Below are 25,636 nucleotides of genomic sequence, written 5' to 3' on the forward strand. Positions count from 1 at the left end.
TTCTGCAGTTAGATGTGGATGTATCTTGCACCGTAGGAGGATGTTACGTATGTGTTTTTAAAGAAAAGTACCGCGTAAAGAGATCACGGCCTAGTAGTGATTTGCTAGCCATTGCAAGTATTTGCTCCCCGTTGTTCTGCCTTTTTAAATTGTGTTTTAAGAGCCATGTCTTGCAGAAGAGGAGCTTTAATTGTCCTTGAGGGAGTAGATAGAGCCGGGAAAACCACGCAATGTCAAAAACTCGTCCATGCGTTGGAACAGAGCGGACGAGCGGCAGAAATCATGCGATTTCCAGGTAAAATGTCCTCCTCTTGTCTAAAGCTATACTATAGTAATCCATTTTGTGAAGTTTTGCCTGGACCAAAACAAGTGAGGCGTTTTGCCTTGATATTAACTTGATATCAGAATCAGAAAGAGCTTTATTGCCAAGTTTGATTGCGAATACAAGGAATTTGTTTTAGTGACAAACTTCCAGTGCACAGATACAACCACACACAGTCAAACACACACACACACACACAAAGATTGCAAATAAATAATTGTATAAACCGTTATGCTATAGATGATAATGGAATAGAACTGAGTAAGATGCAGGGATGTACTAGGATGTAGGGGTAACAAATAAATATAAGGATATTGCACATTATTATTGCATAAGTGGGGGTACATTTAACTGTTCATGAGGTAGATTTCCTGGGGGAAGAAACTGTTCTTGTGTCTGAATAAAGGCGGCTGTGATTTAGCAGCTCACTGGGATTTGAGACACAGCCTTGCTTTTTTTTTTTTTACAGACAGAACCACTAAAATCGGTCAGCTGATCAGTTCATACCTGGAGAAGAAGAGTAATCTGGAGGATCATACGGTTCACCTGCTGTTTTCTGCAAACCGATGGGAAATGGTGTAGGTTATCTCTCCAGAGTTTATGTTGCCATTACTCGAGTAGAGTGCATGAACAGGAATGGCTCATGAATTTATCATTCATTAAGTGTATCAAAAAGCGGATCTGTTTTCCTACTTCAGGCCTCTGATGAAACAGAAGTTGGAACAAGGGATCAATCTAGTGGTTGACCGCTATGCGTTTTCTGGAGTTGCCTTCACTAGTGCCAAGCCTGTGAGTGTCACTGTTAACTTACTCCAATACAGGGAAAACATATTGTGTTCATTTATAAAGTATGGTCATGTACATTACTGTTTAAAAAGGTTGGGGGTCAATAAGATTTGAGTGAAATTAATGTCATATTGTTCACTTTATATAAATATTATATTGTATTAAATGCTGTTATTTTGAACTTAATATTCATCACAATTTCTTTCTGTAAAGACATTAATTTAGTTTTCTTTATGTTCAGGGCTTCTCTCTGGAGTGGTGCATGAATCCAGATATTGGACTTCCAAAACCAGACCTGGTGATGTTTTTGCAGCTCAATCCCAATACGGCAGCAAACCGTGGAGAATATGGAATTGAACGTTATGAAACCAGCGCCTTCCAACGGACAGTGCATCAAAGATTTGAAGAGCTCATGCAAGATTCCTCCGTCAACTGGAAGGTGGTTTATTTTATTTTATAAACCTAATTTAAGTAAACCTACAGTATGTAATCTTCAAATTAATTTAATCTCTACCTTTCAATCTCTAGGTAATTGATGCTGCAAGGACCATTGAAGAGGTGCACAAAGATATTAAGCTTTTAAGTGAAGACATCATCAGTTTAGCCCAGAATCAGCCAGTTGGAGAGCTGTGGAGGTGAACGGGTTTTTAAAACATCTTAAATGGTTTTTTTTTGTTTTGTTTTTTTCTGTCACAGTACAGAAAATACAGAATTATTGTTTTAAATTTTTAATGATTTGAATAAATAAATATTCATAAAATAAACTTGTGTACAGAGATTTGAAACATCAAGACAAAATCATTCTTGTATAATTACACAAGCCCCTCCTTACATAACCTGCAAATGCCCAGCCTTCCTTAGTTGTCATTTACAATTTCATACATGTTCAAAATTTCCCCGACTTTCATGGGTTGAGAGTAAATGCTAAATCAAATCTGATCAGCAGGTCTCCAGACCAAAACCATAAAATGTGTTATGGCAAACCTGTGTTTTAAGTTAAGGGGGTAAAAAGGCACCATATCACTTAAAAATTAATCTATAGTGTTAAGACTCAATATGGATACACATAAATGCAATTAAGTACGTACATACTGATGATCCTGAGTGCCTGTGACCATGACACCTGACCTCGGCTCACTCAGGGTGACGCATAGCTGTTTAAGAAGAAAGCTGTGTGTTTGACGCACGTGACTATGCCACATTGGCTTTGGACGTCAATGTTATTCTTCTCTTTCCTCTGAAGAGGCTCTACCACAGAATTCTGAAAGTCTGGCAAATGCAAACGTTCTTCACAAGGACAGGATTTCAAATTCTTCATCCTCAGAATCAAAGTAGCGTTCGAGCCGGTCTGAATCCGAAAAGTCTGTTAAGGAAAAATGAAATATAGTGTTGTGTATTCATAAATGTAACTCTCTGCAAACTCGTACAATTCTGAACTTATAAATAAACGGTATAAGAGATCACCTGGAGTGAGATTAAGTACATCTGCGGTAATTAGATGAGATGGCTGACTTTCTACCAGTTCAAACATAGGGAGACCTCTACAGTTTGAAACCTGCACAAGGTACACGCAAAAACAGAGTGGTCCAAAGGCACAAACACCAACCGAGGCTACTAAAAATTATTAAAAATGAAGTAACTTATGGCTTAAGTACCTTACGAATCTGTGCACACCAGTCATCGAAATCATCCTCTGTTTGACAGAAGAAGCCCTGATGGACAAAATTTGGCAAAGAGGATACTGTTACTCAAAGGAAATTACTGTTTGCCATTTTTATCACTAACTGTATTGAACTCCAAAATTTTCCAAGACAAGCAAGCACACATTTTACTCCTCTGATCAGGAAACTAAGCCACTGATGATTTAATACTCTTGAAACATATCTTACTATTATAATAGCTGTCCTGCTTAATCTTTTTGTGGATACCATGATACATTTTGGATTGGACTGGATTTTTTTACACATTAAGCTGTACTTACAGCAGCAATGGAGGGGTCAAGCTCACAGATGTGCATTCGGCAGGGAGGGTGTTGGCAGTGGTAGGAGTCGTCTAGGAACTGACCATCTTCATTTGGGTCCACAGCTGGCTGAGTGGTATGAGGGTCTAGATAAATGAGCTCATGACCTAGTGCATCAATAAGTAAATACAATGTAGCAGTTTGAAACACAATATACTGCCATTCAGCATTTAATATTTATTTAATATGTACTAAACCACAGATAAACCTAGCTACCACAGTGTAACAGCAGAGGCTCAGATAAACAAATGTGTGTTTGTATTGCTTTAATAATAGGGTCATCCCCTGTCAACTCAACCAGAGGTCCTCGACTCAAATATTTGATTTTGTCAATGGTTTTTTTTTCTGAGTAAAGAAACATTTATAGTGATGAAAGCCCAAAAAAATAAATGTCATTGAATATTTATTGAGTAATCCACTATTTTGTAGACGATGGTCAAAATGGCAATTTTTACCCGAGATTTGGAGCTAAATTGTAACAATGACTTTAGAAAGATTACAGCATCATTATATTATTTTTACACGGAGTCTATTAGTAAAATCTGTTGACTTTAGCCATCTTTGTTGTATTATAGAGTGCTGCCTGAAAGTTAGTGCACCTTTTACAATGTTCTATATTTCTGATGCATATGACCCACAACATCATACATGTCTGAGTGTCACAAATATTATTTTTCCAAAGTGTGCATGTCTGTAACTCAAAAAGTATAAAAAATATCTTAATATGTAAAATTTGTTTTCATTTGTAATCTTCATTTTTAAGATTTATACTGTTTGATTCCAGAGACATGGGAATTTTACTCATTTTCAATTGTTGAAAACCAAATGTGGTCACTTTGCATTCAGCTGATCCTTTTTGTATTGAAAGAACATAGGCTGAAGAACAAATAAATGTAGAAATGTGGCTTGTTTTTCTCTATCAAGACAACTGCATATGGAACACACTTGTTCTAGTGCTAAAAATGTTCTTTTCTCCTCAAGTCTGCATCCCTGTAACTCAAGAAATATAAAATATTTTAATATGATTTTAGATTCTAGCTCTTAAGAAATGTTCTTTTATAATCATTGTTAAGCCCTGTATGGTTCAGTCCCAGAGATATTGGGAGCTCAAGTCCAAATTGTTGAATCCTAACCATTTTCAATGGATGAAAATTACATGTGAATTTGTTTTTTTCTAGTCATGAATTTTGACTGCATGTATGCAAATAATAACAGAACATACAGAACTAACAAATATTGCTACTTACAGTCACATGCAGTCACATAATAACTGCTGTTAATAGTGTTCATCATCTGGCTGACTATTTCTTACATTAATTTTTCTGAAAATTCCTGTCATATGCACATAAACTGACAGTCACCACTTATAAGCTACTACTAAATATCGTAGAAACTTAATTTTCTGTAAAGTTGCTTTGCAATGATTTGTATCGTAAAAAGCACTATACAAATAAACTTGAATTGAATTGAACTGAATAACAGTAACCCAGGGTTTAGGAATGTACAACACCAATTCCAGAAAAGTTGGGACATTTTGTGAAATGGCATAAAATCAAGCATATGTTATCTGTTCATTCTTTTTAGGCTTTATTTGACTAAAGTAAAAATAATTTTTCCCCAATGTTTTCACTGACAAACTTGATTTATTTTGTAAATAAAGACCAATTTTGATTTTGATGGCTGCAACACACTCCAAAAAAGCTGGGACGGAGGGACGTTTAACACGGTGTCACATCAACTTTCCTTTAATTTACAACGTTTCATTGTTTGGGAATGGAGGATACTAATTGTTAGAAGTTTTGCAAGCAAAATTTTTGCGAGCAAAATCTCGCTTGATACTAGACTTCAGATGCTCAGCAGTCCGTGATCGTCATTGTCTGGTTCTTCTTTTCATGACTGGTAGTACATTTTCAATACGAGACAGTTTCAATACGAGACAGATCTGCTGGCCAGTCTAGCACATTCACTCTGTGTCTATGAAACCACGCTGTTGTAGCACATGCAGAATGAGAGCTGGCATTGTCTTGATATAATAACCATGGACTACCCATGAAAGACATCATCTTGATGGCAGTATATTTCTCTGTACAATTCCAATATATGCCTCCATGTCAATGGTACCTTCGCACATATTCCAGTCACCTATTCTCTTTGCTCTGCTCCACCTCCATACCATGACAGACGTTTGCTTTTGATTCTGTCGCTAATGAAAGTCTGGATGGTCCCTTTGGTCTTTGGGTCTGAGAAATCAAAATCCATTTTTCTCGGAAACAAGTTGAAATGTGGACTCATCTGAGCACAGTCACAGCTCTGGCCCAGAGAACCTGGCATCATCACTACATAGAATTGATGTGTAACTTTTTCCTTGAGTAACAGATATTCAAGTTGCATATATTGATGCAGCAGCAGACTGTGGTAAATGACAGTGGTTTTCTGAAGTACTCCTGAGCCCATGTTGCTATATTTAACTCTGCGGCATGACCGTTTCTTATGCAGTTCCATCTGAGGGCTCAAAGGTCAAGCACATTCACCTGAGGTTTCCTGCCTTGCCCTACACATACAGGTTTTTCTGGATTCTGAATCTTTTCACAGTATTGTGTGTGGTGAAAGACCTAAATTCTTTGCAATTTTGCATAGCGAGATGTTATTTTTTATTTGTTTGACACTTTTCTCATGATCCAGCTGTGCTTTCATAGACTGAGATGCTCCTTTTACACCCAAACATGATACCTTGACCTAGGGGTGTGCGATAAATATTGTCCGATAATTAATGCGCATCTCGTCAGTAAAGCCGGTTATCTAATCAGCAGGAAAATCCCATCAGGTGCGTGATTTCACATAGAGCAGCTATTACTACACAAAGCCGTTGTTAACTGACTAGCTGCACAAATAAACGATGATAATGAACGTGGATTTGCGCAGCTAGTCAGTTAACAACGGCTCTGTGTAGTAACATAGCTTCTATGTGAAATCACGCACCTGATGGAATTTACCGCTGATTAGAGAACCGTCTTTACTGACGAGATGCGCATTAATTATAGTACGATATTTATCGCGCACCCCTACCTTGACCTATTACCAATTCACCTGCTTCCTGTGAACTGTTTCAAAACAGGTTGACATGGATTTACTATAATCTTTTCACTCTTATTTTGCCTCCGTCCCAACTTTTTGTGTGTTGCAGCCATCAAAATAAAAATTTGTTCCTATTTACAAAATACATTTATGTTTGTCAGTGAAAACTCTGGAAATCTTTGTAATTCCTTCGTAATTAAATAAACATTAAAGAGAATTAACAAATCACAGATTCTTGATTTTAATGCATTTTACAAAACGTCCCAACATTTCTGGAATTGGGGGATGTATATAGTGGGATATGTCAGATTACGAATAACAAGATTAATCGTTAACTCTGGGTAAAGTATGAACAGAGTGAAATGTAAAATAAGATTACACAGGATCCCATTTACCCGAGGCTTAGAATTACCCAGTTTTAATTATTTCCTTAACATTACTTTGTAACATTAACATTACTAATGTTGTTTCAACATTTGATTTACTATCAGTGATCCCCAATGCCTCTTAGCAGAAGGTACTACTTGATCTATTAATATGCTTCACATGTTATAACAATAAGAAAGTGTAATACTAATACCAGGTGTGGCAAATCTTTGTTTACTGACATAATTTGAGGACAGCAACCACACTTCTTTGTAGCTTCAGAAGTTGTTAAAAAATAACAGCAGAAGTTGTTAAAAAGAAACTGATTCAAATATATAGAATCTTATTAAATGACTACTGAGAGCAAGATAATGTGCCTTGACCATATCATTGCATTTTTAGCAGTCAAGACATAAATGGGTCATTCCGTGTCAACTCAAGCAGAGGTCCCCGGCACAAATGTATGATTTTGCTAATATTTTTTTCTGAAGAAAGATGAACATGTATAGTGATGAAAGCCAAATATTAAATGTCATGGATGAACATTTACAGAGTAAACCACTATTTTGTAAAATTATGTCACCTGAGATTCAGAGCCAAATTACAGAGGGTTAAAAATGACTTCAGAAAGATGACAGAATAATAATGTTATTTTTACACAGGGATTGGTATGTATGTTAGTAAAATCTGTTGCCTTTATTATTCTTTGTTACATTATGTGCCAATGGTGACCATTCAAAAATGGGGAAAGAACACTTTTCAAGTTTTTTCTCCAAAGTTTGTAGGCCTGTAACTCAAAGTATTAAAGATATCTTATTGCCCTTTCAAAAAAAACGTTCCTTTCTGCATCTAAATTTTAAGGCCATATATGATTCATTTACAGAAATATTGCATTCTCAACATGGCTCCAAGAGTAAAGTGTTTCGTTACACATTTTCAGTTTTTTCTTTTAAAAGGGAAGGTCTGAAGAACAAATGTTTAATCTGGAAATGTATCTTGTTTTCCTCTACCAAAACAACTGCGTAAAACGTACCTGTCCGGGTACCATAAACATTCTTTTTACAAATTATGCATGCTTGTAACCTAAGTAGTATTAAAAATATCTCTAATTTCTATTATGGTTCTTAATAAACTTTTCTTTTGTGGTCTTTACCAGATATATGGGGAGCTCAATGTGACTCAGTGACCAATTTGTTAAATTTTACCCATTTTCAGTGCTTGAAAACCATTGACACTTTGTACAAAGTAACTTTATATACAGCTGATACTTATTACATTTAAAAAGCAATGTCGGAAGAAAGAAATTATGTTTACATGCATACATTTGTTCTATGTAATTATTGATAGAGGAAAACAAGCTATAATTCTAGTTTCAGCATTAACATGACATTTAATATACTGGATTTCATCACCATATATTTTTATATTTCTCCAGAATTTAATTATTCAAAAATCGAAAATCGATTGGGGTGAAATGACCCAATAATAGTATATGAAAATATATATATATTCAGTGCACAAACCACATTGTGATGGACAAACAATGTTTAAATGAATGTAGTCTGAGATGCACAGTCTTTCATCATACATTTTTTTTTTTTAGTTTTAAGAATAAGGGCATGTCACACTACCTGTTAATGTTGGCATCTATGTAATTTAATTAGCTTCTACAACGCAACTAGAAATATTTGCAACAAAAAACCATAGACATTGATTGGGCATGTATTCTTTTGTTATGCCAATAACAAAGATATGCAGTTTACTCATTTACTTTGCTATTGGAACTGACGTTTTATAGGTTTGGCTTGAAAAACTCTGCTTACCGACAAAGCCAATGAAGTAGTGAGCGCTGTTCGGTTTCCCACCAATTACTCCCAAAGACTGAGGCATCATGAAGCATTGCTGTGGATAAGACAGAAGATTAAACTCCAACAATCAGCAAACTTGAATAGGTGATCATTAAAGCAATAATAGATGAAGAAGTGTTTTATCTATTTATATGACAGATAATGTTGTAGATTTACCTTGAGTGGTTCAAAATAGGCTTCGTTTATGTCACTGAGACCCAGTCTTAGTGGAATCAACAGAACAAGGGGTTTCCACAGAGCCGTCTCCTCTTCTGCCAGAGCGCAAGCCCCTTCTAGATCACCATTCATTTCCAGAGGCTCTTCAGAAGCCGCACATGCACCCCTGTCAAAGTCCAGCCACGGCATACACAACCTCTCTACAGACAGCCAAGAAAAAAAAGCATTAAGTCTTAAGTACTCTAACAACCTTGAAAGAAAAGAACAACAACTATTCAACCTGTTAAATTGTTGAGCTACAGTTAAAGTCATTAGAAGATGCTACAAAATAATAAAAGACTTTGCACTATCATTAAACTGAGATGAAATTTTCGACCTCAAACTCACTCGACTATGCAATTTGATGTGCTTTTAAGCCACAGGCACTGGAAATCTCCTTAACATTGATGAATGCTGCATTGGATCAAAACCTACTCCCTTTTGCCAGAAACTATAAACTGAGGACATTTTAGTAGGACAACAACCCAACGCACGCTTCCAGAATAACACTGAAGTGGCTTCAAATGAAGAGATTGATGCCCTTGAGTGTCTTAGTCAGAGTCTTGACCTCAATATCATCGCACAGCTCTGAAAGCAGAAACTGCTTCACTTTTAGTGGTTTTGCAAGGAGGAATGCGCTATTCATGTTCCATTAAATTGTGCCAAATTTAAAAAAAAAAGACCTAAGGCTGGGAGCTGTAATATCTCTGAATGTGGTTCAACCAAGTACTAAAGAAAGGGGATAAATACTTGCAGATTAATTAAGATTTTTAAATGAACTTTTTCACTTCTGAAGTAAACAAAACATGCTATTTTGAGGAATGCTGAATTTACTTCCCTTTTAAAGACGATTTAGACAAAACATTTAGCAAAATATTTTCTTTTATGTTCCACGATACAAAGAAAGTGATATAGGTTTGGAACGACATGAGGGTGAGTGCATAATGACAGCATTAATTTTTTGAGTGAATTATACTTTTAAATATACTGGCTACTATTAAGAGTAATATATAGTCTATCAGCTCAAATCCATTCCCAGAATTCTACAAAAGCAAACGCAAATGTCTGCAGAGTCCATCTAAGCCTACTAAAGAGGCGATATGAAAGAAAACTCACTGATTTCCTCTATGACCACAGTATTGTCCATAGCTACATGAACTGCCAGTCGGCTCCAGGAGTCAAAAACTGCCAGTTTCCTAGATGGGCACAAAGTCTAGTTGATTTTATGCAAAGACAGTAAAACAAAAGTAATTTATTTGAGGATTACTGAGCTTTAATAACATTTTACGGTTATATTATGTACTAAAAATTACAAAAAGCAAAGGAGAATGGTGATTTTTTTTTTTATAATAAGAAGTATTTAATTAGACTTGGCCAACTTACTTGAGTACCTGTGCCACTGTGTTTGGACCATACCACTGGCCTATAGACTTGCCCTCACCAACACCCATTTGAGCTGAGGAAAACAACAAGCAATGGCAATGCAGTAACTTACCCATCAAAAGAGTAACTTTAACACTATTTCTATAATATGCAGGAAGCAGGCTGATGAGGAGTTGTACCTATTTGATGGATGGAATAATAGCTGTCCTTCTTGTCAATGAAGGCATTGAGGATGCTGATATATTCTGCCCTCTGCCGCTGACCTGGACTCCATGTCCAGTCTAATAAAAAGGCAACCATCTCAGACAACAGCAGACACCATAATCACCAACCTCGTACCACAGGTTTGTCTTACCTCTACCCAAATGCCTGCAGATCAAGGCCTGCCCAAGAATCATCTGTCCACATCGAAGCATGCAGCCCCAGCCAGTGTCTGAAGTGGGCCCAGTGCCACCTGTAACATCACATCCATTAACAAACCATCTGTAAAACTAAACAAGACTATCCAGATTAATAATTAAATGCAGTCCTTGGACAGTGAGATCAAGATTGAGGACTCTGACTCTCACCAATTGGCTGGAAGTTCTTTCTGTACGTGAACCACAAACGGGAGGCGATGTCTGCCAGAATCTCATCCTTCTCTGGGACACAAAGAACTTCATGAAACAAGAGACAAACACAACAACACAAAACCTCTGATGTCTCTGGCAATTTCCTTACCTGTTAGAGCGCTGAACTGCTTTCCCAAAATCCAGACAGGATCAGAGGTCTCTGGGAAATCTTCGATCTCGCCATAGCGCAATGAGTCGTATGTGAGTGTAGCTGTTGAAAGAAAAGCAAAAGACCAACTGAAAGTTCAATACCTTACAGATTCAGAATCAGCTTTATTGACAGGTATTTACACATACATGGAATTTGTTTTAGTGACAGAAAAAAAAACAAGTAACAGACCATCAGATAAATCATTAAAAAGTGCTTTAGGTCGAGTTAAAAAAAAAAAAAAAAAAAAAAAAAAAAAATATATATAATAATAATAATAATAATAATAATAATATTATATATATATATATATATATATATATATATATATATATATATATATATATATATATATATATATATATATATATATATCTGTCCAATGCAATTAGACATACAACAAATAAAGCATTCATTTATCCAAGATAATCTCGGTTACTTTTGTTTAGAGTAGAAAATATTTTAAGATTTATAAGATAATCCTTTAATATGAACAAATATAATAAATTATATTTATAAATTAACCTTAACCTAGATTACTAAAAGTAATTTATAATTGATTGTTGAAACCTAATCCATTAAAAAAATGGAACTTTATTTTAAAGTGCTAGCAATTTTACTGCATTTATACAGCTGTGTATGTGGAACATTTCACTTTTTTAATACGGCTACAAAATCGTTCGTTCTAATGGATGTCATACACCAAAGGGTTAAAGTTACTGACAACCAGATTATTAGAGTAAAGTTACGCAGAAATTGATAACAGACGACATGGACAGCGTTTACATCTGCACGGTCTCATTCGTGCCCTGGGACGCTCCTGTGCTGTGATGTCCACACAATGCTCGAGACACAGCTGACTAGTCTCTAAACACAGCCGATACAGCCTAACAGTTTCGACCGGAGCCAGTAGCATTTTGGTGCAGTGATATCTAGAAGTAATTTCTGTGTCCACCCCTTATCTGACAGCAGACTGTTCTGTTTAACTGTCCAGTTGAAAGCAGCTGGGACATCTATGTACCATATTTAACGACAAATCCCCAAACTGTAGAGGCAGCCTCTCCGATAACAGGCGCGTACTTGGTTGACGATAGACGAATTCTGCTTTTTAACAATTTCATGACATCCGGACAGATGACCAAAATGTAAACGAATTGTTTTCCTGCGGTTTTCTTACCTGCATCCATCCCGACAGTGATTCAGCCTATCTTGTTTGTTGAGTGTTCCCCACACTACACTGACGAATAGGAAAGCACTTCCGCCTTGGTAACCATGCGTCATTACTGTGATAACCAATCGGATCAATTCAATGAATTTGATGGTCTTTTTAGCCAATAGAATTTCTCCAAAGGCGGGATATGTTGTTTTCTGGGAAGTGGATGTAAACAAGCTACAAAATAGTGCTACGTAAATGTACTTCTGATTAGAAATGTTCCATGTCCAAGATATTTACCATCAAATGTTAGGAACTGCGTGAGCAGCTTTAATAGTGTATGCTCTGTCTTAAATTTGCTAACTTATATCTGACATTGTTACGTAAAAAGTATAACAGTCAGCTACTAAAGCCTGCGATTTAAAAATCCCAGTCCGTGCTCGTCTTTAGTTAAACTGTTTGTAATATGATTTTTATTTATCCTTTCATCAGCCCAAATTGATCAGATTTAGGCGATCTAGCTTGTTTGTATTTGATTATTTAACTCAGTAGTATATATAATTTGACTGCAAGTAAAGCAGAAATAATCATCCTTCCTTGTGTGTGTTTTTTAACATCAAGTTACATTGTTATCCAAAAGCACTTGTGCAATGGAAACTGTTGTTTTCCTATACATTCTATTGATAAAATATGGTCAGCAAGTTACAATTTTGTTATTGCCATATAAGTTTAAAAAATAGATCTCTCATCTCAATGACAGACAGTAACATAACATGATAAACATGTATAATTAAAAAGGGGGATTAAATACATTACATATTCAGTCTAATGAAAACATATCACGTGATAGATTTTTTTTAATATATAAATCAAGAATAATTTCAAGTAATCAATCGCTTAATTTTAATTACTATGCTCACCACAGCAGTCGTTGCGGTTTATTTTGTGAGATAACTTCAGTTTAAAACAGTAGGCACCTGTAGTTCCATTTAAAACCACTAGATGTCAATGAGTTATCGCAAATGGGAAATAATCACGCAGAAAGTTGAATTATAAATAGATAATTAAGTTGACAGCTACTTAGCCATATCAGAAAATATGCTGGATCATATTCAGAAATATTTGTTCTAACATTTATCTTAATGAACGCAGACTATCACACTCTTTCTCAATACAATGCTTTGTTTAAAGGCCACTCATTTCTGTTGTTCTCAAAGTCCGAGTTTCTTTGCTTGATTCAGGGTAAATGAAACCACATGATAAGAGTGATCACCATAGTAACAATATCTCTAACTATGCTATCTGATCTGAACTGCATCCTCCCACTCGCTTTCCACCAATTACACTAATGTCTTACACTAATGTTGTGTAGAGTTATCAGCATGGAGGCTTTATTATTATGTTAATGGCTTTTCCAACCTGGAGTAAAGCAGAGTAAATAAATTTTTTGAAAAAAAAAAAAAAGTAATTATATATTTTTATTTAGCATACATTCAGTCTAGCATACACAACAATGTGTAGTTTTCAACATAATAATAATTTTTATAAACTGAACTATACAAGAGAAAAAAATAATGAAACAAAATGACAAAACACCAAGTTTTAAGTTATACTGATGGCTCCATGATATCTTACAGTTATTTAACGTGGCACTAACAACGCTAAATATAAGATCTGGGGAAAATATTCCACAGGGGAAAAAATAAAAAAAATACATAGAAGAGACAGACAACACTCTAAAAGAAAAAAAAAAAAAAACTAACTGACAGGTTCCGACTAGTATGGCATGAACTGAAATACTAGATCCATTTTTCATTATTAGTTGACCAAAATCTATTTCTTTTCACTCTCCCACAGTCATTTGCATACAGTAGTTTGTTGTTTTTCCTTGGGAAATACAAGAATATTATCCTGATATTGAGCTCCATTTCACACGGATCTGTTTTCTCATGAACTCCAGACAGTGAAAAATGTAATAATATTCAGAGAAACTTTCTGATTAGACAACGTTGGTCTAGGCAACACTGGTCCAAGTACATGAACACTATTTCACACACAAATACAAAGGTCACAATAGCTTTCTCTCAGCTGTGTCCCGCCGGCCATGGTATTTTGCCTTTCAACATTAGGTTCAATGAAATTGGTAACAGCAAGGACTGCCTAGAGTGCAAGAGGCCAGGTTTAACACATAAGATAACGGTTCATCTTGAAGACTATCCTTTAAAGGAAAAGTGCAAACTTTGTGCAAGTGTAAACACATCAAGAGCAATGAAAGGCTTAAGCAGTGACTAAAAACCCCTTCTGCCAGTTTTGGAAGAGTCCAGCTGTCCGTCACTTGTTTGTGCTGCTCTTTATTTTTCTCTCAGCAGGTAGAAGACCACAGCCTTGAGATAGTGACCGCAAGCACAGGCAGCTGCCACCAGCCAATGAGATTGAAAACTGGGATCTGTATTGACTACACACTTTGTGATGTCCGCCTGTAAGAGAACATAGAAAATATTTAAATATCATAATCAACATACTCAATAGTGCTGAAAAAAAAATTAACTTTTCAATTTCTTTTACTCCACCCCCCCCCCCCCCCCCCCCTTAAATTAACCTGGCAACAACAAAAGGAAAAAGGAACTGCAGTTTGCACTGAAGTATGTATCTTTTAGGCCAAAGCCAACATTCAGTTGTCTTAACATCATACATTTCAGCATGCAGCATTACCAGGTTGGCCAAATGTTATAAAAGTTCCAAATTAGCTACACATTCAGATGATTAAAGTTCAGTTTGTTTGGATTTGAATGGGTTTGGCAAACTTTTGCAGTTTTTTTAAGAAGCACAAAAAGAAATAATATAGTATTATGCTTACAAGGCTGCATTTATTAGATAAAAAATACAGTTAAAACAGAAAAACTTGAAATATTATCACAATTTAAAGTAACTTTTCAATTTAAATGTAATTTAAAATGCTATTTATTTCTGAAATGAAAACGAGGATTTTTTTCAGCAGCTTTTATTTCATTTATCAGTGTCTTATGATCAAGAAACATTTTGTATGATTATGAATGTTGAAATCTGTTTTGCTGCTTAATCATTTTGAGAAAACAATCATTCTTTTTTCAGTTCAAAAGAAATTATAGAAAATAGAAAAGAAAATATTTTTGTGATGTTTAACATGTCTTTAATGTCACTTTCGATAAATTTTTTGCATCTTTGTTAAAGTATCAATAAAAATTAAAAAAGATGTGGCCAAACAGAAGCTTATTGCACAATGATGATCATTTTTAAAGCATGACCATAATTTAAGATGTGAAAAAGAAATGCAAATCAAGAGGCAACTTTACTGAAGGCAATGCGAGATGGGAACATGGCTTAATTAGGAACTGCAATTAAAAAAACAAAATGAACTTGCTGGTGTTTTTGTGTATCTGTGTGTGTTTGTGAATAGGCCCTTTATTTAGCTCCCAGGGCAATCCCACAGAACAAAACACGCAGAATGGCACGTAGACACAACTACCCACATACTCACATCAACAACAAATACCATCTACCAGTCTCACTTTATACTCGACAGACTTTCGTTTAGTGCTCCTGATGATAAATCCTGTTTTCAGGTTGAGTTCAGTCTGTGGGTGTGCCCTGCCCATATTGGACTCACTCAAACCAGTTGCAGTTGCAAGATCAGGACACTCCCAAGAGGAAAACACCTTGAAAAATGTTGAGAATGATTTCGCCTGAAGCATCCATTACAACTTTTTTTTTTCTTTCATGCTGTGCCTCCACCAGTCATTTGAAAGGTGATCCTTCATAGGTTCTGAAAGTGTTCTTTGTGTTCTCACTTCTAAGTGACAGAACATCAAACTTGTGGACCTAGATAATCATACCTAGATAACTGTGTTCTAATTAACTTTGACATACTTCTAAGAATTATTTCTTCTATTACTCATTTTTCAACATTATTAATTACATAAAGAATGTTTTTTACAAATTCTGTTAAAATCTGTTTTTAAGAGAAGTCTAAAAATAAAGGGAATACATTAAAAACAAAGCAATAATATTGTGAAATTGTATTACATTAACAAGAGTTTATTACATAAACAACTGCTTTATATTATAGTACATTCTAAAATGTAGTTAATTCCTGTGACTGCAAAATAGTAGCAAACTGTAGCCTTGGCAAGAACAACAGACATCTTTAAAAAAAAAAATAATTCCAGTATTCCAAACTTCTAACAGTTATTATATGGCATTTTAATATAATATATTAATTTGTTTACCACAGAAATGTTTTCATATGCGCCAAAACTATTGATTGATTGATCTCAAAAAGTTGTAATCCACAAAGTCACAAAAGCAGGTGTAGAAAGTTGTTGTATATGGGCCCACTGGAAATGCAGGCAGCTTGTGATGACTCTGGTGCAGTGCATGCTGAATCTGCCTGAACTGAGACCGTGTAATGAGCACAGACATCGCAGACAGCCACACATACCAGCACAGTTCCTCATTCAATAGGATCGCTGAACTGTGCTGTCTCTCTGAGAATTATCAGATTCCCACCCATAAACTGTGAGAACACTGCACGTTCTTCTAAATACAGGATAAAGACGGAAAGGCAGAAGTCTGTGTTCTTTCTGGGCCTTAGCTCAGATCTATAAACACACAGCACAATGGTACTTTCAGTTAAACTTAAAAAAAAAAAAAAAAAAAGGTGTCACCCAAAAATGCAGATTCTCTCATCATTTGGTCAGCCTCATGTTGTTATAGCTCTGAACGGGCCTCAAATGTAGGCCCTAGCCCGAGAAACAAGAAAGCAGCAACCGTTTTTGTTTCACAAATGAGTGGTCTGATAAACATAAGCCACATGACGGAAATTGACCGCTAATTGCTCTAACTGACCAATCAGAAATACCGTAAGTATTATGTATGTTTGGGCCAGGAGAATGATAAAAGCATACTTTTTTTGTTAATGAATTGTACTGAATTAATGGATTTATTGCTTACCCAGCCTCCTCTCCTCTTTAACCATGACACAAGGCTTTTGCGAACAAACTCGCCCATGCAGTCGACAATGGTGTGCACCATCGCTGGATGCCCAAGCCGAACACAGTCCACAGCTAGAGCTCCAGCCACAGCATACAGAGACACGATCTTCCCCCATGTTACACCTGTAGAGAGACAGATATAATCCAACTGACATTTATTCAGAACACATTTAAAATGCTGCATTGCAAGATCATGTACTGTTAAATCTCTCATGCTAACTGTTTTGTTTGACACAGGCAAAGAGGTAAAGTGTACTAATAACTAATGCATATCAAGCATAATCAAATCATTTATTTCCACTGACAGTATATAATGTAGAAAATGTGTGTGTGCTGGTGGAACGGTGTATGAAAATCATAACAAGGTGAGTCATGAAAATTCCTCATAATCCCTCCCTATTTCTTACAGAACATTATTATTGTTATATAACTGCCAGGCAGGCCATCTGCTGGTGTGTCCGCCAGAAAGACACAAGAAACATTTCATATTTTTTAGCAGAACAAATTCATGTTTGACTTGTGACGGTAATCTCAACATACAGTATATGTGATTCAATGTGGCTATATTATGTTGAGTGTATTTAGTAGCGTAATGACTTCAATAACAGCTGAAAAGGTACAAATGCTTTGCTTTCCCTCCATCATAAATGCATTAGGGTCATGGGTCTGAATTGAATGAAAAGACTCTCTGTGCTATCATGTTTTGAATAACAAGTGGGCATTATGATTTATTAGAGTTAATGTGATAAATGTACTCCTGGATACACTACTCTAACTTTTAAACTTGGAATGAAACAAAAAGTAATAAAGCTGCAAACTCCCGTCTGGGAACATCAAATGGCCAGACATAAACATCAACCCAGGAACCTAATCTGAGACTAGCAATGACAGGAAACACAAAGGCAAAAGGAAACCATACTGAGGCATATGAGAGATAAAAGTTGGTTTGAAGTTCAAGATAAAAAGAAACATTCCCTCCCTCTGTCTCTTGTCAGGGACGTCAAGTTATACAATTCAGAGGGAATATTTGATACTTTACAGCAAACTGTTTCAAATCAAATGAAGACATTTATTAAATAAATGTAAATAATTTTGTAAAATGCTTTAATCGTTTAATAGCATCCTCTTGACAGAATCAGCTATAAATTTAAGTAGATTAAGTTTTAGTGCACCAATGCATTAGAAAACACAATTTCTTACATTGCTAAGCCACAAAGTGAAACAAGGAATCATTTGGATTTCTTTTCAAAATGCTATGCATAACATCTTTTTCTGCATAAAACTGCACCATTATTTATTTTAAATGATCTTAGAAATAGTCACAGTAAAACTAAACACAAATTATCACTGAAATAACTCATTTAAAAAGCAAAAGTGAATATACATATATATTTTATATATAATTTTTAATATGTAATATGTAAAATATATTAAATATATATACACAATATATAATGCATAGTGTGAAAACATCAAAATAAATATTTATTTCTATAATAAATAAATAAATACAAAATAACTAGCCTACATAGTTGCCCAGTCATATGAAAAAGTGCAGAGTCATATGAAAAATGCTCACTTAGCTGCACTGCTTTAGGACAGGTATGTGTGCAGACAGGAGGTACAAGGGTGTCACCGGGTCCAGCGAGGAATCTTTATTGTAGCCTAGGCTACTGCTTTGACTGACATGAGCAATTATGCTTTAATTTTTAACAAAGAATGTTATCCTGGACACGAGGTGAACATGTTGCAGCACATCTTAAGAGCTGCTCAGGTTGAAAAACAGACCACGATTTGCTAAACTCTAAATCTGGGAGGGCAAATAAGGGTTGAAGTTATGAACTAAACAGAATCCCAAGGGCTTGTACTAAATATAAGTGATGTACAGTGTGCAGCAAAGGGAATGAGAACTTCCATGGTGCCCAGACCCTGTTTACTTTCAAGAAAATCCATATTTTATGGTGCTGAGAGAGTCCTCTGGTCAAGCGCAGCACCGTTTCTCTGTGTATATATAATGTCAGAATGGATTCATTGTTATCCTCTCTCAAAGAAGTGTTTAAGTCACTAAAAGGGATAGATAGTTCAGCCCAGCTATGAGTTCCGGACCTCTGTATTTTTCTGAGGTGTACTTTCTGAAATAATTGCCTAATAGCATTAAATCATCCTTCGTGCTGCAAAGGATATTGCACAGCAGCAAGATTAAACTGAGCTGCCTCAGCTGTCTGTCAAGGAGACGCTCGACAATGTCAGAACATATTTGAGATAACCAATCAAATCAAAGTAGGCGGGCTTTATGTTCGCAGAAGTGGCATAGTGCGAATTTCAACGTGATGCTTCAATTCGCCACCATAAAGTGCGGTATAAAGATGTAAGTAGCCAGATTTCATATCTGACAGCTGTTTTATGATAAAAAAAAATGTTAAACGACCAAGAAAAACAATCAGGAATGCAAACTTATAAACTTGTCTAATTTCACCATTCTGAATTGACGTGATTCATGTAACCTTAATGTGATTCGTAACTGTCACAAGACAAGACAATATTAACGAAGCCATTTTCATAATTTAGTAGGCATATGATTAATAATGAATGGGCATATATTGTTCATTTATCAAAAGTAATTAAATATCTTTCCTGGTAGTCTACAGTAAAGTAACCATTTGTTTACTTTGTTCACTGACAACAATGAAAATGAAAATACTATCAATCAAAGCAGCGAGCTGGTATTGACCAATAATATACTGCCCACTGACATAGTTTTAAATTGTTATCCAAATGTTTGGCCTTCAATTATTTCCTCTTAAAATGCAAACAGTAGGGCTGTCAAAACGGCTAAAAAATTATGGCCCTGGTTCCGCCAAAAAATTATTTACTAACCCTCATGTTATTCCAAACCTGTATAACTTTATTCCATGGAATAAAGAAGGTATTTATACTATATACACAGTACACTTTGTTCTATGTAACAAATAAGATTTTAGCAAATGCTTCAGTTTCTTCACCATTCGTTGGAAGTCAATGACAACCAGTACAGTTAGGTTACCAACATTTGTCAAAATATCTTCTTTTGTGTTCTCACAGGTATGGAACAACATGGACAACATCTCTGAAACCAGATTCACCAACCAGTTTACCCAAAGAGATTTCTGTACTAAATGTATTTTAAGTCAAAGCATTGACCAACCTGTAGAGAAGATTTCTGCAGCAACGGCCAAAAAGGCATCAGAGACTATACTCTCAGATGCAATTGTGATGTTGAGCTGTCTCGCTACGTTGCGGTACACATTGGGTCGCAGGTACTCCAGCTCATCACCTAGGAGACAGAGATAAATGTGTTTTTATTTTCCCTTGGCTCACAAGATCAGTTTTCTCATCACAGAAAGAACCTGTCAAGAGCCGTATTGAATAAAACCACTAATTCAGAGAAGCTTGACACAATGACAGTGCATAATTACAGCATAATTTTTAGCATTGTTTGTATCTTTTCATCATTCTTTCATTTGAGGAAAGCCAATTATATTTCTGCCATTATATTGCAATGTCTTGATGATGAAATTGTCTGTTAAAGGAATAGTTCATCCAAAATGAAGATTTGCAGAAAATTACATTACTTGCTCACCAATGGGTACTCTACAGTGAATGGGTGCCGTCAGAATTAGAGTACAAACAGCTGATAAAAACATCACAATCCAAAAGTAATCCACACGACCATCAATTCCATCAATTAACATCTTTTGAAGTAAAAAGCTGTTAGTTTTTAAGAAACAAATCATGCATCTTTATTTTAAACCAAATGATGTAATATGCTAAAATCTGTTCCAATGAACAGAAACAAACTCATCTACATCTCAAATAACCTGAGGGTGTAAATATCCCTACATTTTCATTTTTGGCTGAATCATTGGTCTTTATGTCAGTGATTCAGGCGGGTGAGGTGTCTATGCAAGAGCTACATGTCTTTCAGGACAACACAGGGTTAACCTGGTTAAATGTGGGTGGGAAACCCTCAATCATTCTTGTGATAATGATCTGCATGTTTGCATGCTTTGTCCACAAAAAGCAGCTCCCCCCAATTACACAGTGGTCTCAAATTCAAAATTTGTGTAAAATTTTCCCATTTAGGAGAAAACGAGTTCTTACAGATGAAGGTCACTCAGATGACTTTCACGTGTTATATGTTTAGCCAACTTGAAGTGTGTCTGATCAACAGATGATGTGAGTTTAAACATCATTAATAGTCATTACATCCATTCTTGTGAAAGGGCTCAGAACGTCCAACAGCATGAAAGGAAGAAAGAAAGAAATGTGGAAGATAGCTCAACATGGTACAAAAGGCAAAGTACTTTAGAGTGGGTGAGACACAGCCGAATCTTGCAAGAGTGTTGTAAAACTTTACGCAATCATATGGTTTGGCTTTGAGGAAGCTGAAATACATGTGTTTATTTTCACTTCTGAAAGGTCACAGAACATTCACGGATGCCTCATTTTTGCATTTATTTTGGTATGAACCAGACAAGCACAGCTCAAGAAAGAACGAAAATTGACAGGAAGTTCTGTGCAGTTTTAGCTTAGTCTTAGACAGATCCATAATATAACCTCAGTATATCAACCCACAATTCAGACAGATACAGTAGATAAGTATACAGTATGTCTGATCTTGTATTTTCCTGCTACTATATATATATATATATATATATATATATATATATATATATATATACACACACACACGAACACACACACACACACACGTATATATATATATATATATATATATATATATATATATATATATATATATATATATATACGTGTGTGTGTGTGTGTAAAACCATGGCAATCCCCAATTATTAATCATAAATGTACACATGTGAACCGTCTTACCCAACCACAGAAGAACTGAAGACACCTCAGCCAGTGTTCCTCCGGATCCATGCTCTGGTTTAGACCATCCGATTCCAGCCTGATGGAGTCTGGAGTGAATGTAGTCCCTGCACAAGACTTTAGACTGAGACACGAGCTCCTTATCCGTGGGAGAGCGATCAAACGCCTCCATGACTTCAGCCGCAAACACTGAGGAGCGGCGCAACATCTCCATGCCCTTCATGAATGGAGATCAGTTACAATCAGATGACAACTTCCACCTTTATCGCCGTGTATGGAAGTGTTTCTTCTCCACCCTATTCTGTTTCCAAAGTCTGATGGCGCTTTAAACGATCTGCATAAAGAAAAAAACTCGCCTGTTTTTAATAGAAAAGACTCGCTCTCACCTTCTGTTGGAATGAACGTGAACCTGATAAAGCAGCGAGAATCAGTGATCAGATACCTTTGCTGTTCCACGAAAGTCATTTAAATCCTCAGAAAGTCTCGAATATCGACGTTTAATGACTCTCTCTGTAGATTTGTAAGGTGCAGGCTGCGAGCTGAAACTGCTGTCAGGAAGCAGTGCTGTCTGTATTTATTCTGTGGATGGGCTGCACACATGAAGTCTCCTTCTATGGAAAAGCTCTCCGTTAAGGCGGAGATAAGCTCTGTTATGGCTTTGATAGTCCGCCCTTCTAGAAGAGCTAGTGTTTAGAAGATTTGAATAACCAAAGAACAAACGTAGAAAACAAACACCTGTCCATCTCTCCATCTGTCTATCTATCTGTCTATCTATCTGTCTATCTATCTATCTCTCCATCTATCTATCTATCTATCTATCTATCTATCTATCTATCTATCTATCTATCTATCTATCTATCTATCTATCTATCTATCTATCGAGTTGGTAACTGATTACATTTAATCTGGATTATGTAATCAGATTCCAAACAATTAAAATAGCCTACTTGTAATCAGACTACAGCTGGGCCAGAGTGAGACTCATTTTCAGCCCAACTTTAGTTGATAACTGACTATTAAAATCATGTAATTAAAACAAGATGTTAAGTAGATATAAATCTGCAGTAGTGCACTGTTCTTTACCGCTTTGTAATTCATTGTATTTTCTAGAGCTTTTGTTTTGATGTATCTTCAGTAATGGAAAATAAGGGACAATTTTTCATTATTTTTTTAAAGGAACTTAAGCAACCGAACAAAGGACACTCAAAATATTTGTACTGTACCATAATGCATGTCTGAATGCAGTTAAAAAGTTCTAAGAATATTTTTTTAATGCAAATGTTTTACTTAACCTATTTATGTACAGTTATTTAAAAAATAATTTTAAATGTCAAACAAAAATGTCATCGGCAAGAGGTGAAAATACTGTGAAATTACATACAAATAACAAGAAATCTGAAAGCATAATGGAATGTCTATGAAAGGTCAGTCAATAAAGCATATTTTAGACAGGCACTTACATTTTTTTACTGAAATTTTATTGCAACCAGCCTATAAATGACAATGCATATTTTAATGAAAGAAAACTTGGAGAGTGTGGGCTGTTTCTGCGAGAATGTGTACTTCAATAATGAGGTCCAAGTTTAAGAAAACACTAAAAGTATTTTTTTATTTGCCCTATTTTTTTTATCTCACTCTCTCTTTCTCTATTTAACATCATTATCTTACAATAGTGAAAGATGTCTGAATGTTTTCCTCCTTGCTGGATATTGTTTGCATTCCCCAAGACTGATTTGCCAAAATCAAAACAAAATCAAAAATCAAGAATCCTCCCGGTGCTCCCGATCAGCCGTCCAGGCCTGGACTAAAGTAACTTTTTTTATTGATTTTATGATTTAATATTATTTAATAGCAACAACAAATTCATAATTTATTGATTCTCCCCAATTCCTCTTTTGTCATCTTTTAAATGTTCCTTTCTAAAAAAAAAAAAAAAGAAGTCCTTATACAGGCCTATGCACTCAAAGTCTTCCAGTTTTGTGAACAGTCACAAAAAGACCAGTCACTAGTTAAGTGGCTAGTCAGCATTTGACCACTGGATTTACAAAACTCATTGAGGTTTAAGAAGTGTTTCAACATTGCATCAACTACTGATGAACACATTCATTTTTATTTGAATTATTACTAAAAATATTCAATCTTTAGAAGGCTTTTTGTTGTTCAAACATGTTAAAATGCACAAATTAGGCTAATGTTATGTCTTATTTAAATGCAAATAATGCAGGCATTCCCAAACTTTTTTCACTTCATGTTGTTAATTACAACGAATGAAAGTAATCTACCCAGTTCTCTCTCTCTCTCTATGGAGCTGGGTAACCGATAACAAGGAAAGTTTTGTGTATAAACTGTTTGTAAAAGGTGTTTTAATGTGCATTCAGTAGTTTTTTAACAAAAAAGGGCCATGTTCCTCCAGTTCCACCCACCATCTTTGATAGAGTTGTTTTGCAAGTCTTGACTGTTTTTGCTCCAAGCGTGTCAGTTAGAATTCATAAGAGCCACCCACCCATCCGAAACAACGGCTTTCCCAAAGAAACATATTAAACCATGATTTGTTTTGACATGTCTGGTAAATCCTTGTAAGCAGGAACATGCAAAACATATCAAGTTTCCAATGCTGAATAACTGATTCAGTGATGGAGTATAATAAAAAGGCTTATTCAAGCACAATACAGTGAACTTCCTTAAATACAGAGACAGAAAAGAACAAAAAGTAAAACCAGATCAACCAGGCAGTTCTGTTCAACACAGGAACAGTTGAAAGCTGAAGTGTATCTCAGTGGCACACAATGATACAGTTCCTTTTTTTCTGACCACATTTGAGGCTTCCTCTGTATCCTAATTTAAAAACTAAAATATTGTATCTGACACTATGGCCTATTAAAAATAGCTTGAGACCGTTTATCTTGTTAAAACACAACTGAATACAGACAGATGGAGCCCAGTGTGTAGGCTACTGCTGCTATAGTTTACGTTTCATTCATTTCCAGGGAATAATGAGACAATGTAGAAACTAGTGATCTTCAGTAAGTTGTAACACCACACCTCCGAGGAAAAATGCTTAAGTTTTCTGCAGAAACGCTACAAGCTTCTGCATGCCCATCACATGACTTCTCATCGGTTTCGCTCCTACTCCATATCTGGATTTTTATAATCAAAATAGAGATATAGGATCAGAGATAAAAATGAAAACGTGTCAATTTACAAATAAAGTACTACTTTGAAGCCGGAAATAAATGTAAATAAATACATTTCTCCTGGCTTTGAACAATACTTTTATTTTGTACAATACTGCTCCCTACAGGTAGAAGAAGGAAGCTACACAATAACAACAAAAACATTTGCTTAGTACACTATTTTTACAAGAACATCCTTAACCGACTGTGATCTGGAAATATGAGACATCTTTAAACAGAAAATAAACTGAAAATACATTAACAGGAAAACAGACATAGAATCATAAAAAAAAAAGATTCTATCAATGTAATCTTGATGTGAGGTGAAAATGCCAGTGTTTGACATTAAAAGAGGATTAAAGCAGAATTTTGGCCATTTTTGAAAGAAAAAATAATAATAAAATACTGATTTATAAATAAATATATAGCCACAAGGACCACATAAGGCTTCAGGTTAGAAAAAGTGCCCTTAGAAAACCATTTAAATGACCTTGATTCCAACAAGAAACTTTATTAAGGCTGTACAAAACAAAGCATGAAGGACATGTAAATTGAAATTCTGATTTAAAGGTCTATGGATGTGATGCCTAGCCTACAAAGGCGTTTTGTCAAAGTAATGGTT

The 25,636-nt window shown here is 35.5% G+C and overlaps 3 protein-coding genes across 5 annotated transcripts; 1 reads left to right on the forward strand and 2 right to left on the reverse strand.

Moving 5' to 3' along the window:
- Nucleotides 1–1,872, forward strand: dtymk (deoxythymidylate kinase (thymidylate kinase)). The gene is made up of 5 exons (XM_059571181.1): nucleotides 1–295; nucleotides 792–900; nucleotides 1,021–1,111; nucleotides 1,350–1,547; nucleotides 1,637–1,872. Exons 1-5 carry the CDS (start codon nucleotides 166–168, stop codon nucleotides 1,745–1,747), a joined length of 639 nt encoding a protein of 212 aa, XP_059427164.1. The 5' UTR covers nucleotides 1–165; the 3' UTR covers nucleotides 1,748–1,872.
- atg4b (autophagy related 4B, cysteine peptidase) lies at nucleotides 1,821–12,057 on the reverse strand. 2 transcript variants are annotated; one of them, XM_059571180.1, is made up of 13 exons: nucleotides 11,952–12,057; nucleotides 10,736–10,837; nucleotides 10,585–10,656; nucleotides 10,371–10,469; nucleotides 10,195–10,296; nucleotides 10,016–10,088; nucleotides 9,749–9,828; nucleotides 8,594–8,793; nucleotides 8,393–8,471; nucleotides 3,090–3,235; nucleotides 2,764–2,820; nucleotides 2,573–2,663; nucleotides 1,821–2,471 (listed from the first exon to the last, which is right to left on the reverse strand). In XM_059571180.1, exons 1-13 carry the CDS (start codon nucleotides 11,959–11,961, stop codon nucleotides 2,398–2,400), a joined length of 1,185 nt encoding a protein of 394 aa, XP_059427163.1. In that variant the 5' UTR covers nucleotides 11,962–12,057; the 3' UTR covers nucleotides 1,821–2,397. The 2 variants fall into 2 exon arrangements, with proteins under 2 accessions (XP_059427163.1, XP_059427162.1); XM_059571179.1 differs by lacking the exon at nucleotides 11,952–12,057 and adding an exon at nucleotides 11,796–11,945.
- A 1,335-nt stretch (nucleotides 12,058–13,392) lies between these two features.
- Nucleotides 13,393–22,584, reverse strand: boka (BCL2 family apoptosis regulator BOK a). 2 transcript variants are annotated; one of them, XM_059571183.1, is made up of 5 exons: nucleotides 22,284–22,584; nucleotides 21,842–22,175; nucleotides 20,142–20,270; nucleotides 16,917–17,080; nucleotides 13,393–14,404 (listed from the first exon to the last, which is right to left on the reverse strand). In XM_059571183.1, the coding sequence occupies exons 2-5, from the start codon at nucleotides 22,062–22,064 to the stop codon at nucleotides 14,279–14,281; spliced, it is 642 nt and encodes a 213-aa protein (XP_059427166.1). In that variant the 5' UTR covers nucleotides 22,065–22,175; nucleotides 22,284–22,584; the 3' UTR covers nucleotides 13,393–14,278. The 2 variants fall into 2 exon arrangements, with proteins under 2 accessions (XP_059427166.1, XP_059427165.1); XM_059571182.1 differs by having other exon boundaries at nucleotides 21,842–22,584.
- Nucleotides 22,585–25,636: the final 3,052 nt, after the last annotated feature.

Source organism: Carassius carassius, chromosome 17 (assembly GCF_963082965.1).
Source record: "Carassius carassius chromosome 17, fCarCar2.1, whole genome shotgun sequence".
NCBI classification, from domain to species: domain Eukaryota; kingdom Metazoa; phylum Chordata; class Actinopteri; order Cypriniformes; family Cyprinidae; genus Carassius; species Carassius carassius.

Excerpts from the sequence above, each read along its gene's own strand:
- dtymk (XM_059571181.1), top strand. The coding sequence starts at position 166 with ATGTCTTGCAGAAGAGGAGCTTTAATTGTCCTTGAGGGAGTAGATAGA. Across the intron at positions 901-1,020 it reads GCAAACCGATGGGAAATGGT|GCCTCTGATGAAACAGAAGT; the intron begins GTAGGTTATCTC and ends TTCCTACTTCAG. Across the intron at positions 1,548-1,636 it reads ATTCCTCCGTCAACTGGAAG|GTAATTGATGCTGCAAGGAC; the intron begins GTGGTTTATTTT and ends TTCAATCTCTAG.
- atg4b (XM_059571179.1), bottom strand. The coding sequence starts at position 11,895 with ATGAAATTGTTAAAAAGCAGAATTCGTCTATCGTCAACCAAGTACGCG. Across the intron at positions 10,470-10,584 it reads AAAGAACTTCCAGCCAATTG|GTGGCACTGGGCCCACTTCA; the intron begins GTGAGAGTCAGA and ends GTGATGTTACAG. Across the intron at positions 8,794-9,748 it reads TGTGGTCATAGAGGAAATCA|AGAGGTTGTGTATGCCGTGG; the intron begins GTGAGTTTTCTT and ends GGCTGTCTGTAG.
- boka (XM_059571183.1), bottom strand. The coding sequence starts at position 22,064 with ATGAAGGGCATGGAGATGTTGCGCCGCTCCTCAGTGTTTGCGGCTGAA. Across the intron at positions 17,081-20,141 it reads TGCAGAAATCTTCTCTACAG|GTGTAACATGGGGGAAGATC; the intron begins GTTGGTCAATGC and ends GTCTCTCTACAG. Across the intron at positions 14,405-16,916 it reads TAAAGAGGAGAGGAGGCTGG|GCGGACATCACAAAGTGTGT; the intron begins GTAAGCAATAAA and ends GTTCTCTTACAG.